The following is a 13,437-nucleotide window of genomic DNA, read 5'->3' as shown; positions in this document are numbered from 1 at the left end:
CAAACTACAGACTCCTGGGGTGAGTGGGCGCACCATGACTGCCTCACAGCCTCTGAGAGCCTGCTTAGGGCAAGACCGTGCCCTTGATTGAGGACCCCCATGGGCATCCTCCCCTGCCTGCCCTGTAGTCAAGTCCATGTCTACACAGCAGCACTGCTGAGACGTTTGGATCTGTCTGCTCCCCTGGACCTGCCTCTTGGTAGCTCCCAGCAGGCCACTTTCTGGGCCCAGAGTAGAAGCTGAGTTTTTGGTCACGCTTCTCCCAGTCACCCTCTGCGTCCCAGGATTGGGCAGAAGCCTCTAGCTGTGGGGCCTTGGAACGCTGAGCTCTGAACACACACCTTCCTTCCCTTTTTCCCATCCTGCCCTGTGCCCTTCTCTGCTTCCTCCTCCACCAGCAATGACCTGCCCACCCAACAGCACGTACACGCTGTGTGCCACGGTGTGCCCCGCCACCTGCCATTCCGGGTTCTCTGGCATGGCCTGCCCGAACCGGTGTGTGGAGGGCTGTGAGTGCAACCCGGGCTTTGTCCTCAGCGGTCTGCAGTGCGTCCCCTTGTCCCAGTGTGGGTGCCTCGAGCCCATGGTGGGCTACTTCAAGGTGAGCCTCTGGGGCTGGGTGGCTCTGCTGTGACTCAGGAAAGCAGGCCTCTGCTTCCAAAGTCTGGGCGAGCCCATGTGCAGGACAGAGAGGCCTGGGAGCCAGGGCATGGAGGGCTGGCAGTAGGGACATTCGGGCCCATATCTGATTCCCCTGTCTCTGTCCATCTCTAGCACTCTCCCTGCAGACCTGGATGGAGCTCTGGCAGCTATTTCCCGTGCTGCACCCCCATCTCTCCCCCCTTCCACGTCCCCTCCCCTTCAGGCCCCTGACTCTTCTCCAGTAGTTTCTCATCCTCTGAGGGCCCAGGCACTTCTCTACGTCATGTGCACAAAACATCTTTCCAAACACCATGTCCTCCCCTACCACAGGCCCCTTTCTCTGCTGAAGGACTTTGGCCCCTTCCTGGGCCCTCCACCCCCGTCTGCACATTTGAAGCCAGACCCTCATGTATGGTGTTTCTCTCTTCCTTCTCTGCCTGTCCCTCACCCTGTCCCTGAGAACGATACTGGCGTTCATCACAGCCCTCTGCCTAGCTCTGGGAAAGCCCACTGAACGCTCTGTCTGTGCCTTGCTCTCCCCCCAATTTTACTTTCTCTGTAGCCCCGTTATCTCTGCTCTGCCCACCCCACCCCCCACCCATGCCTGTTGGAATCCTTCACCTCCTCTGAGGCTCTATTCAAATGCTGCCTCCTTGAAGCCTTCCTGATAAGCAAAGTCAGAAGGCTTTCCTCTAAACTTCCAGAGCCAGTGCTTATTGTCTGTGTTGACGATAAGAAACTCTCATCAGGTCCCCTGATTGCTTTCTTTAGGTGCATATCCTGTTGGAGCACATGATCTATTAGTTTATTTGTTTACTGCCCCTCTCCCCCCCCACCCCCATCGTGAGCTGTTAGGGCAGGGACATCATCCATCCATCCAGTTCAGTCCTGAATACCTAACACCTAGCGCAGACACAGAGATATCTGTTGAGTGAAGGAACAAAAAAGTGAATTACTGAGTAAGTGAATGAATGCCAGGCTTGCAGCTTCGGGATGACAGGAACGGTCCCCGTGAGCAAGCCAGTGATCTGAGTAGCAGACCTGGGAATGCCCTCTTTCCCTTCCTTCCTTCCATCCCCCAGGTGGGGGAGCGGTGGTTCAAGCCAGGCTGCAGACAGCTCTGTACCTGCGAGAGAAGCAGTAAAATTCGCTGCGTGCAGTGGAGGTGCCAGGCCCAGGAGGTCTGTCGTCAGCAGGATGGCATCTATGGCTGCCATGCCCTAGGTGAGCAGACAGGTGGAAGGGGGGGACTGCTCCTGTGACCTTGGGCGAGGGCATGGCTTTGCCCTAAAGCAGACATCCCGGAGAGAGCCGGGGCTTAATGGGGCCTGGCTGGCAGTTGGCCCAAGCCAGAGCAGTCTCTGCGTGGACCCGGTGAGGTTGGGGCAGCCCCTGTGCTTGACCTCTCCAGGCTCAGCCAACCACACAGATGAGCCAAGGGTCCCATTCCAATGTGGACTCGCCGAGATAGCAGCTCAGGGTTAGGACATCTCTTTTTTTTTTTTTTTTCCTGAGAGAGAGAGCGAGCATGAGCAGGGGAGGGTCAGAGAGAAAGGGAGATACAGAATCTGAAGGAGGCTCCAGGCTCTGAGCTAGCTGTCAACACAGAGCCCGACGCAGGGCTCGAACCCACGAACCATGAGATCATGACCTAAGCGGAAGTCAGACGCTTGACCAACTGAGCCACCAAGGCGCCCCTAGGACATCTCTGAATTCAATCCAGGGTCTGCCACCTGCACCGTCTCAGGGGACCCCCACTACCTGACATTCGACGGAGCCTTGCACCACTTCATGGGCACCTGCAGCTACATCCTGAGTAGGCCTTGCCAGCTTAGGTCCGGGGAAAACTACTTCGTCGTGAGTGTCACCAATGAATTTCGCAATGGGAACTTGGAGGCTTCTTACGTCAGATCCGTCCACTTGCAGATCTTCAACCTGAGAATCTCGCTGATCAAAGGCCGCAAGGTCGTGGTGCGTGCCTCGGCCCACCTCCCCTGGTCCCTACACCCCCAGCCCACTCCGCATCTCTTCTCTGCCCCCTCCTTGCCTGCAGGCCCACCTGTCTAGCTTCTAGAGCCCCTGGGGGAAGCCCACGGCAGACCCAGCCCCAATTCCGCAGATGTATGACCATTGCTGTCTGCTGCCTGGTCTTGGCCCCGTTGTCTTTGTCCCAAGCGGCTCTCCCTACCGCGTCCTCCCTGCCTCTGTAGCTGAATGGTCGCCGAGTGGCCCTGCCTGTGTGGCCTGCACAAGGCCGGGTGAGCATAAGACCTAGCGGCTCCTTTATCCTCCTCTACACGGACTTTGGGCTTCAAATTCGCTACGATGGGAACCATCTGGCCGAAGTGACAGTGCCCTCCTCCTACGCTGGCCAGCTCTGCGGGCTGTGTGGTGAGTTTCCTGGGCATTTGCGGGCCAAGTGGCGACAATGGGCAGGAGTCTGTCTCAGTCCTGCTCACCCACACATTTCAGTAGGCGTCCTGAGGGCTTGTCTGCTGTGTGTGAGGGTAGGTGTTGAGAGGACAAAGGGAAAGAGGAAGAAAGGTGAACTGTGGTCTGTTGAGTGAAGAGTGAGAGCGATCTCTTCTAAGAGGAAGGTGGTGGTCCTGGGGGCGGGTCTTTGGCCTCTGACTGGACCCTCCTCCAGGGAACTACAACAACAATAGCCTAGATGACAATCTGCTCCCGAACAAAAGGCCTGTGGACAGCTCAGTTGGCCTGGGAGTCGCCTGGAAGTTCCCTGAGTACTCTGAAGCAGGGTAAGCTGGGATTGCAGGAGCCAGAGCTGGGGAGAACCCTCGGCTGGCAGCCTGGGGCATCTGCTGTGCGTCCCTGATCTCTCCAGGGACTGGAACGGACGAAAGATTGTTGTTCCCACCTCCACCGCCCCCACTTGCCTTCTGCGCTTACTCATCTGTCTCTTTGGAGAGTCTTTTTTTTTTTTTTTTAATGTTTTATTTATTTCTGAGAGAGAGATAGAGAGAGGGAGAGAGATGTTTTGAGCAGGGGAGGGTCAGAGAGAAAGGGAGACACAGAATCAGAAACAGGCTCCAGGCTCTGAGCTAGTTGTCAGCACAGAGCCCGATGTGGGGCTTGAACCCACGAACCGTGAGATGCTTAACCGACTGAGCCACCCAGGTGCCCCTCTTTGGAGAATCTTCTTGGGAATCCCATCCTGAGTGCTCACCTCATTCCTTCCTGCTGCATCTTCTGCCCTTCCTGCTTGAGGGGCCACTTTGTTCTCTTCTCCTGGACTTATTCCCTTCCCATCTTCCCCCTCCAGTGTCGCTTCAGTTTTGGGGCAGCTTCCTCCAATCCTAAATTCCTGCCCCTTCCCCTCTCTCCGTTCAGCTGCTTTGCTAAGGGTCCAAAGCCCTCCAGATGCCAGGAGAACAGAGGGGCAAACAGCTGGGAAAAGAACTGTGATGTCTTAATGAACCCTCAGGGTAAGCCACATCCCTTGGTGGTCACAGTGTTTTCCTCCCCTGGCCAGAGACAGGAGAGGACTGGTCAGGGAGGGAGGAAGGATGAGACATGAAATTAATGGACTGTCAGGAGGAAGGCAAGAGGAAGGTAAGATGGAGGCAGTACTCACCTTAGGAGTTCTGATGGGCTGCTTTTTTTTTTTTATCTCAGTACATTCTCAATAAATACGGGTCCTGATTGAAATGGATGTTGAATTCACTCCGAGTCAGCTGTGTGGTTCTTGTCCCTTCCAAGCTGACTCTCTGCCTTCACACCTACATCGTTTCCTCTTCCAGGACCCTTCTCTCAGTGCCACGGGGTGGTGCCTCCCCAGTCCAGCTTCACCAGCTGTCTGTATGGCCAGTGTGGGACCAAGGGGGACACCCTGACCCTGTGCCGCTCCCTGCAGGCCTATGCATCCCTGTGCGCCCATGCCGGCTGGGCCCTCTCCTGGCGGAACAGCACCTTCTGCCGTGAGTGACCCAATCACCTGCTCCCAAAGCTGGGAGGAGGCTGCCAGAACCCCTTTCTTTCCTCCTGTCCTTGAAGTCTGCTCCTCCGTTCTTCCTTCACAGCCTGGCCCTCAGCCTCACGTGGAATCCCCGTCCCTTCCCTGCCTTCCAGTCTCTTCCAACCCAACCCCCACCCTCAATGTGTCTGCCCTGCCTTGGGAACCTCCTCCATCTGACTGTCTCCTCACCAAGACATTCCACTTTCATTTGGTCACTGCCTCCTTCCCCTCTGACCTGGGCCAGCTCTGTTCCCTTTCTTCCTTCCTCTCTTTTCGGGGCACTCTTTTTTTTTTTTTATTGTGGTAAAATATACATAACATAAAATTTCCCATCTTAATGACTTAAAAAAGTTTTCAGTGTTGGGGCTCCTGGGGGGCTCAGTCGGTTAAGCGTCCAACTTCGGCTCAGGTCATGACCTCGCGGTTTGTGGGTTCGAGCCCCGCGTCGGGCTCTGTGCTGACAGCCGGCTCAAAGCCTGGAGCCTGTTTCGGATTCTATGCCTCACTCTCTCTCTGATCCTCCCCTGCTCATGCTCTCTCTCTCTCTCTCTCTCAAAAATAAATAAAACATTTAAAAATTTTGATAAAAAAGAAAAAATTTTTTAATGTTTATTCATTTCATTAAAATTTTTATAATTTTTTTTTGGGCGAGAGAGAACGTGAGGAGAGGGGCAGAGAGAGAGGGAGGCACAGAATCTGAAGCAGGCTGCAGGCTCAGAGCTGTCAGCCCAGAGCCTGACGCGGGGCTCGAACTCACGAACCATGAGATCACGATCTGAGCCGAAGTCAGACGTTTAACTGACTGAGCCACCCAGGCACCCCCAGAATGCCTTTTTAAAGACTGAATAATAGTCCACTGTGTAGATAGACCTCATTTTGTTCACCCATTCATCTGATGAACATTCCCTGGGAAATCTCGATGCCCCGAGCTCAAGGTGCTGGAAATCACTGCCCTTTCTGACACTGGTTTCTTCTTAGCTCTGAAGTGTGCATCCGGCAGCAGCTACAGCTCCTGTGCCAACCCCTGCCCCGCCACCTGCCTCAGCCTGAATGCCCCCAGAGACTGCCCAGCAGCGCTGCCCTGTACAGAGGGCTGTGAGTGCCAGAAAGGTCACATCCTGAGCGGAACCTCCTGTGTGCCCCTCAGCCAGTGCGGCTGCATTGACCAAGAGGGCTACTACCACCCGGTGAGAGGCCAGACCACAATTCCACATGCCTGGGGAGCAGAAGGTCTCAGCATCTGTGAAGGAGCAAGGTGGTGGGGCCAGTGGTAGGGGCTGAGCAGCAAGTCCAGAAGCCCAAAGGCTGAGAAAGTCGGGATGGAGGCGAGCAGCCAAGGCGAGCAAGCCAGAGGGGGCGCCTGGGGTAGAGGGTTCTGTACAGCTCTGGCTTCCAAACTTCCATTGGCTCTGTTGATGCCCACATCCCACAGGTCGGGGAGAGATGGTACACGGACAACAGCTGTGCCAGGCTCTGCACCTGCTCCACTTATAACACCATCTCCTGCCAGCAGTCTGCCTGCAAGCCTGGCCAGATGTGCTGGCCCCTGGATGGGCTGCTACGCTGCCGAGCTTCAGGTACAAGGCCCCTGAACGCAGAGGGACCCCAGCGTCACCAAGACCCCTCTGCCCAACTCCCCCGCCCCCTCTCCTGTCATCTGTGGCCCTCGGGCTCCTATGTCTGGTGTCCCAAAGAACTTCTGGCCAGGAATGATGACCCCTGTGCCATTGGGACTAGCTCCTCAGGTTCACTCGTGGCTGCCCCGGCCATGAACTTAGATGGGACGTTATGAGTCCCATTACAATGCCACCTTCTCTGACAGAATAGCGCCCCCTCCACCCCCAAGCCTCATCCTAGCCTGGCCACTGAGCCTTTTTTTTTTTCCCCTCTTCTTCCCTCCCCGAGGGGCCTCCTTCCTTCGCCTTCACATCTCCTCGAAGATGGGGAGAGCTCTTGTTCTTATGGAGGCTGGACCACTCCTCAGCAACCCCTCTCTCTCGGCCAGGTATGGGAGTGTGCCACACCTCTAACCACTCTCAGTACCTCAGCTTCGATGGCGCTTACCGTACCATCAGGGACACCTGCACTGTCATCCTGGTGAAAGTGTGCCACTCCACCATGGACCTGCCTTTCTTCAAGATCAGTGTCAAGTATGGGAAGAAGAAAGGCCAATCTGCTGTTTCCTACCTCAACCAGGTCAACGTTGATGTCTTTAATACCCTCATCACCTTGATGAAGGACCAGCGTGTGCTGGTGAGCCAGGTGGCATGGGCGGGAAGGGAGGAGGCCAGCTCTGGGGAGGGCGCTCCAGTCCCTCTTCCCACTCACCTGCTCTGCCCTCCTCTGTAGATCAACGGCACACAGGTCACCTTTCCCTTGACCACCGAGATCCGAGGGCTCAGAATCCGTGTTGTTGGCAACAACACCATACTCTCTTTTAACATCGGGGTCCAGGTCAAGTTTGACGGCAAAGATTTCTTTGAGGTCCAGCTCCCTGGAGCCTATTACCAAAAGGTGGGGGAATCCTCTGGCTCTTCTCCAGGGAAATCTGTCTCAAGAGGGTGCTGAGCCCTCTCCAGACCTAACCAGTCACTCCCCAGACTGGAGGAGGGCTGGGAGTGCGCCTTTTTCTTAGGAGTGGAAATTCGGGCCCCGATGAAAAAAGCTCTTTTCTTTAAAAATTTTTTTTCTTTGAGAGAGAGAGAAAGCGAGTGAGAGTGGGAAGGGGATAGGGAGCAGAGGGAGAGGGAGACAGAGGATTTGAAGCAGGCTCTATGCTGACAGCTGCGAGCCCAGTACAGGGCTCGAACCCACAAACTATGAGATCATGACCTGAGCCAAAGTTGAACGCCCAACAGACTGAGCCACCCAGGCCTCCCCAAAAAAGGCTCTTTTGCCTCCCTGGCTCTGAGAAATCTCTCGCCCACCCAGGTCTGTGGCTTGTGTGGAAACTTCAATGGTGAGGAGGAGGATGAGCTCATGATGCCCAATGACGAATTAGCCCAGAATGACACTGAATTTGTGGAGAGTTGGCAAGATAAGGAGTCTCACCCAAAGTAATTAATTGTCCCCAAAGCCTCTAACCTTTCATAGGAACAAGAGTTGGGATCCCAGACCGTGTGGTGCACCCGGGATGGAAGACTGGGGCGTTCCTGTGTGTGTGCAACTCAACATAGGATGCTTTCTGGGTCTCCGGAACCTATCTGGGGACACGGGAGCTTTCCTTTCTTGGCTTCAGAATGTGGGGAGGGACTGAGGCTGCCGGAAGGTGGCCAGAGCTCAGACCAGCTTCCTGGGGAAGACAAGACAAGGGGGTCTTCTGAGTCACTTGGGAGTGCCAGGTCATTTTCATAGGTGGGGCCGTGGCTGTCCCTATGATGACCCTTGTCTCCTCTGCAGTTGCCAAAAAGAGAGCCAGGAAACCCGAGCCATACAGCTGCAGAATCAGAATATAAACTGCAGGAGCGATGACCTCGCCAGAGCTCAGGAACAGTGCCAGGCGGCCTTTCAGACTCTGGCCTGGACTAAATGTGCCACCAACGTGTTCCTCAGGCCCTTCCTTCTCAACTGTACCCACAACCTCTGTCAGTTCGGAGGCCTAAACCATGCCCTCTGTGAATCTCTGGAAAACTTTGCAGCTGCCTGCCGGGCCCAGGGGCTCCAGCCCCCAATCTGGAGAAACAGCAGTTTCTGCCGTGAGTGTCCCCTACAATCACCCCAGAGTGCTCCCACGCTTCCATTCCGTCTTTGTATCCCTTAAAAGCTCCCTGTCTTCCTTTTGGGTTGTGCCCAACCTGCGTCTGACCTCATTGTTCCGACGTGGCTCCTTTGCAGCAATGTCTTCGCCAGTGCCCCAACCCCGGGGATGCGGATGGCACACAGGGGCCTTGCCTTTCCACACCCCTCCTTGCCTTTATCCATACCGCTCCCTGACCTGGAAAGGTCCTTCTTCTCACCTCCTGGCAGACTCCTGGGCATCCTTCTGTAGCTCTTAACGTTATTTTCTTCAAATTAAAATCCACATACCATAATAGTCACCACTTTAAAAATACAATTCGTTGTGTTCTAGGGTATTTACGAGGTTCTGCAACCATCACCACTATATAATTCCAGAACCTTTTGAACTTTAAGACAGTGGTTAGCGTGTTTTTAGGATGTGACGCATTCACATGGTTCAGGAACTTTTAACGTATTAAAAGATTGCCCAGGGCGCATGGGTGGCTCAGCTGGAAGACCATGCAGTTCTTGATGTTGGGGTCATGAGTTCAAGCCCCATGTTGGGTGTGAAGATTACTAAAAGAATAAATTAAAAAAANTAGACAAAGAGACACAGTAGATTGCATTGTATCTTGCTAGCTTGGTAATCTAGCTTGGAGATCCTTTCACGTCAGATGTGCTAAGGAACGCCCTCATTCTCTCTTGCAGCTCTGTGATATCGCATTATTACATGAAAATTCATTTGTCATAAGTTTTATTTGTTTAGAGGTCATGTGTGGGAGTTGGGAAGAGGAGNCCGTGTGATCATGACCTGAGCCGAAGTCAGACACTTAACCGACTGAGCCATCCAGGCACCCCGTCATAATGTTTTAAATGTTTGTTTATTTTTAAGAGAGAGAGAACACAAGTGAGGAAAGGGCAGAGAGAGAGAGAGAGAGAAAGAGAAGTGAGGGAAGGGCAGAGAGAGAGAGAGAAAGAGAGAGAATCCCAAGTAGGCTCCACCCCATCAGTGCAGAGCCCGCCAACGTGCTCAAACCAACAAACCTTGAGATCATGACCTGAGCCAAAATCAAGAGTTGGACGCCTAACAGACTGAGCCACATAGGTGCCTTGTGTCATAATTTTTTTAAAGATTCTATTTTTAACTAATCTTGACACCCAATGTGGGGCTCAAACTCACAACCCCGAGATCAAGAGTTGCATGCTCCACAGATAGAGCCAGCCAGGCTCTCCTTGTTTGTCCTAATTTATTTAACTCGTCTCCTGTTGACAGACTTTCTAGCTTTTTCCAATTGTTACCGTAGACAGCACTGCAGTGGATAACCTTGTGCAGTTATGATTTTCTATGGGTGAGTCTGTCCGTAGGATAAATTCCTGGGGTGGGATGCCAGATGAAGGACTGTTTGCATTCGCTCTTCTGAGAAATGTTGCCAGTTGGCTTTCCATAGTGGGTGAGGAGTTTACATTCCCACCAGCAACAAGGGAGAGTGCCTGATTCCCCACAGCCTCGCCAACACCACACATTGTCACACTTGGGAACCTTTGCCAATTGATACATGAAAAAGACAAAGAGTCTGAATTTGCATTTTCCCTATGAGCGAGGTTATGCATTCTTCCATATGTTTGGGAGTTGTTTGAACTTCTTTTGCTGGGAACTCTGTCTTCATATCCCTTCACCATTTTTTTCCCACTGGCTCCTTAGCTTTTATCAGACTATCTCATGGAGGTCCTTTACCTATCAGAGAGAGTAAGCAGCCCTCTATTAGTGTTATGAGCTACAAACATTTTCCCAGTTCCTTTTTTTTTTTAATCTTTGACTTTTTTGGTCATGCAAATAAAAGAGATATGTGTCTGTAGGGGCGTAGCATACGCTAGTCTTTGTTCTGTGGCTTCTGCGTTTGGAGCCATAGTTATAAATGCCATACCCAAAAAAGAATTTGCTCATGGGCCCCTGGATGGCTCAATCAGTGAAGCGACTTTGGCCCAGGTCATGATCTCAGTTAGTGGGTTCGAGCCGCCCGTCAGGTTCTGTGCTGACAGGGGGGAGCCTGATTTGGATTCTCTCCCCCTCTCTCTCTGCCCCTCCCCTACTTGTGCTCTCCATCTCTCTCTCAAAACAAATAAATAAACATAAAATTTTTTATTAAAAAAAGAATTTGTGCATGTTTTGCCTCAGCATTTTTTTAAAAGTTTATTTATTTTGAGAGAGAGAGAGGGAGAGTACAAGCAGGGAAGGGACAGAGAGAGGGAGAGACAGAATCCCAAGCAGGCTCTGCACTGTCAGTCAGAGCCCAACCTGGGGCTTGAACCCACTAACCATGAGATCATGACCTGAGCCGAGGTCAGGATCGGACATTCAACTGACTGAGCCACCCGGGTGCCCCTGCTTCAGCATTTTTATGGTTTCTTTCTAATTTTTTTAAAGTAAGTTCTAAACTCAGCGTAGGGCTACTGACCAAGCCAGCCCTATGGTTTCTTTTTTTATATTTAAATGTTTAATCCATAGGGACTTTGATCCTGGTGCACAGTATGAGATGTGAATCATATTTGCTTTTATTTTTTTCCCCAGCATCTTAAATGACCTGTCTCTTTTTTCCCTACTGCCTGAGATGCCATGATTTATTCTTTTTTTTTAATATTTTTATTTATTTCTAGGAGAGAGAGAGACAGCGTGAGCAGGGGAGGGTCAAAGAGAGAGGGAGTCACAGACTGAAACAGGCTCCAGGCTCCGAGCCGGCAGTCAGCACAGAGTCTGACGCGGGGCTCAAACCCACGAACTGAGAGATCATGACCTAAGCGAAAGTCGGACGCTTAACCGACTAAGCCACCCAGGCGCCCCAATGCCATGATTTATTCTATACTAAATTCCAATATGTATTTGGTCCCTATCTGGTCTTCTTTCTCCTTCCTCTGCTCTGTCTTCACTTACTAATAACCCAGTATTGTGATCATTGAGAGTTTCAATTGTGTTTACATTTCTGGTAGGGACACTCACTACACACTGCTCTTTCTTTTCTTTTCTTTCATTTTTTGAAGACTTTTCTTGGTTTTTCTGGTTTGTTTATACCTTCCTCTCCACTTTAATATTTTCTTGCCCTCTTAAAAAAGCAAAATGGGGGTACGTGGGAGGTTCAGTTGGTTAAGCGTCTGACTCTTGGTTTCAGCTCAGGTCCCGATTTCACAGTTCCTGTGTTAGAGCCCTGTGTAGGGCTCTCCCCTGACAGCAGGGAGCCTGCTTGGGATTTCTCTCTCTTCCTCTCTCTCTGCCCCTCCCCCACACGCACTGTCTCTGTCTCTCATAAAATAAATAAATAAATTTAAAACAACAATACAAAATCCCACTGGTGTGTTTCCTTGGGGTCATCTGAAATGTATAAATTAACTTAGGGACAACTGACTTCTTTTTTTTTTTAATGTTTTTATTTATTTCTGAGAGAGAGAGAGAGAGACAGTGTGAGCAGGGGAGGGTCAGAGAGAGAGGGAGACACAGAATCTGAAACAGGTTCCAGGCTCTGAGCCAGCTGTCAGCACAGAGCCCGATGAGGGGCTCGAACCCACAAACTGTGGGATCATAACCTGAGCCAAAGTCGGACACTTAACTGACTGAGCCCCCCAGGCGCCCCTACAACTGACTTCTTTATGTTGCAGACTCTTGCTATCCAGGAACATTTCCATTTAGTCACAGGTATTTTGCTTACAGGGCTCTATCTCTATCCTGCAACGGAGCGAAAATCTCGCTGCTCCTGTTACACACGCATGCCTGTCACATGCTTACTGACCACACACATCAAGGTCGCTGGGCTGCTGGCTGACCTCTGTCTCCCACACTGAACGGGGAGGGCCATTCTTACTCCTTTCTTTCCTTGGGGCCTGGCACAGAGCCCACGCTCAGTAACTGTTTATCCTCCCCCTCCCCCAGCTCTGGAATGTCCCATCCACACCCAGTATTCGTCCTGCGTTCCCGCCTGCTTACCTTCCTGCGTGGACCTATCACGCCAGTGCAGTGACACCCAAGTCCCCACCATCTGCAAGGAGGGCTGCATTTGTCAGTCTGGCTTCGTGCTCAGTGGGAAACAGTGTGTCCCCAGGAGTCACTGTGGTGGCTGCACGGACGACTATGGCAGCTCCTTCCCTGTGAGTGGGGACAGGAAGCAGGGGTGGGGACCACACCTTGAGGCTGGCATTTTCTCTTTGCCTGGGTCTCTGTCAGCCTGGAGACAGAGCAGGGTAGGGTCCAGCCAGGGCTGGGCTGGGGGTGCACGGGTTGGGTTTTGGATCTGAGGAATCCAAACAGCTGGGATGGGGTGAGGTATAGCGGGAGGGGTGTGGCCTTGGTTTGAATCCTGTGGGTACCAGTCATGAGCCGGAGGACCTCTGCGATCTCAGTTTCCTCATCTGGAAGACGGGTCCAATAGTATTTCCTGAACAACGTACATAGGACACCAAGCACGATGCCTCTAGGAGGTGGTACCATAACTGCCTTTGGCCTGGGCCAAGTAAGCCATTCGGACTGTGGGCCTAGGCTGACCTCAGTCAGGGAGCCTAGGGAGAGAGAGACCTGGCCCTTCCTTCCTCACACCCTCTTTCTTCCCGTGGCTTCTGTAGGAGGGTAAGACCTGGATTGCCATTCGCTGCACCAGAAGGTGTGCCTGCACTTTGGGAACCGTTCACTGCCAGCAGTTCAGCTGCCCCTCTGGCTCCCATTGCAAGCCCCAATCCGACGGCACTGGCACCTGTGATGTTAACAGTAAGAGGGGCAACTAAGGAGAGTGAGCAAGAGGCAGGACCAGAAGGGGCTCAGGCTGAGAAAGTCTGGGGAGGGAAGGGGCCCCAGCATGGGCAGCGGTGGGGCATGCTACACCCTCATTTGGGATCTCATCTCCTCCGAGGCCGATCCTAGGATTTCCTAGGTTAAGTGCCAACAGAGGGGACGGGACTGAGAGATCTCTCACGATTTTTAATCGAGGCTGGGAAAGGAAGAAGGTTGAAGATCAAATAGCCAGGGAACCCGGGGCTCAGAGGGAGGGTGACCAGAGACATCAGGGCCTTAGGGGAATTCTGAGCGTTGTTCTATCGGGGAAGGGTCCCTTCTGAGTGTTGGT

At 52.6% G+C, this 13,437-nt stretch overlaps 1 protein-coding gene across 1 annotated transcript in view; it reads left to right on the top strand.

Annotated features, from left to right (window-relative positions):
* The window catches only part of ZAN (zonadhesin), a 39,117-nt gene that overhangs the window by 19,835 nt on the left and 5,845 nt on the right, over positions 1-13,437 (top strand). Inside the window, 15 exon segments of the mRNA XM_077758818.1 lie at positions 399-601; positions 1,725-1,866; positions 2,366-2,613; positions 2,853-3,033; positions 3,290-3,401; positions 3,994-4,088; positions 4,404-4,580; positions 5,597-5,805; positions 6,051-6,195; positions 6,624-6,871; positions 6,968-7,132; positions 7,550-7,674; positions 8,018-8,313; positions 12,255-12,469; positions 12,941-13,091. Of these exon segments, the coding sequence (XP_077614944.1) occupies positions 399-601; positions 1,725-1,866; positions 2,366-2,613; positions 2,853-3,033; positions 3,290-3,401; positions 3,994-4,088; positions 4,404-4,580; positions 5,597-5,805; positions 6,051-6,195; positions 6,624-6,871; positions 6,968-7,132; positions 7,550-7,674; positions 8,018-8,313; positions 12,255-12,469; positions 12,941-13,091 (2,712 nt within the window).

This window comes from Crocuta crocuta, unplaced genomic scaffold (assembly GCF_008692635.1).
Source record: "Crocuta crocuta isolate KB4526 unplaced genomic scaffold, BGI_CrCroc_1.0 scaffold273, whole genome shotgun sequence".
Lineage (NCBI taxonomy): Eukaryota > Metazoa > Chordata > Mammalia > Carnivora > Hyaenidae > Crocuta > Crocuta crocuta.
This window is presented reverse-complemented; position numbering and strand designations above follow the sequence as displayed.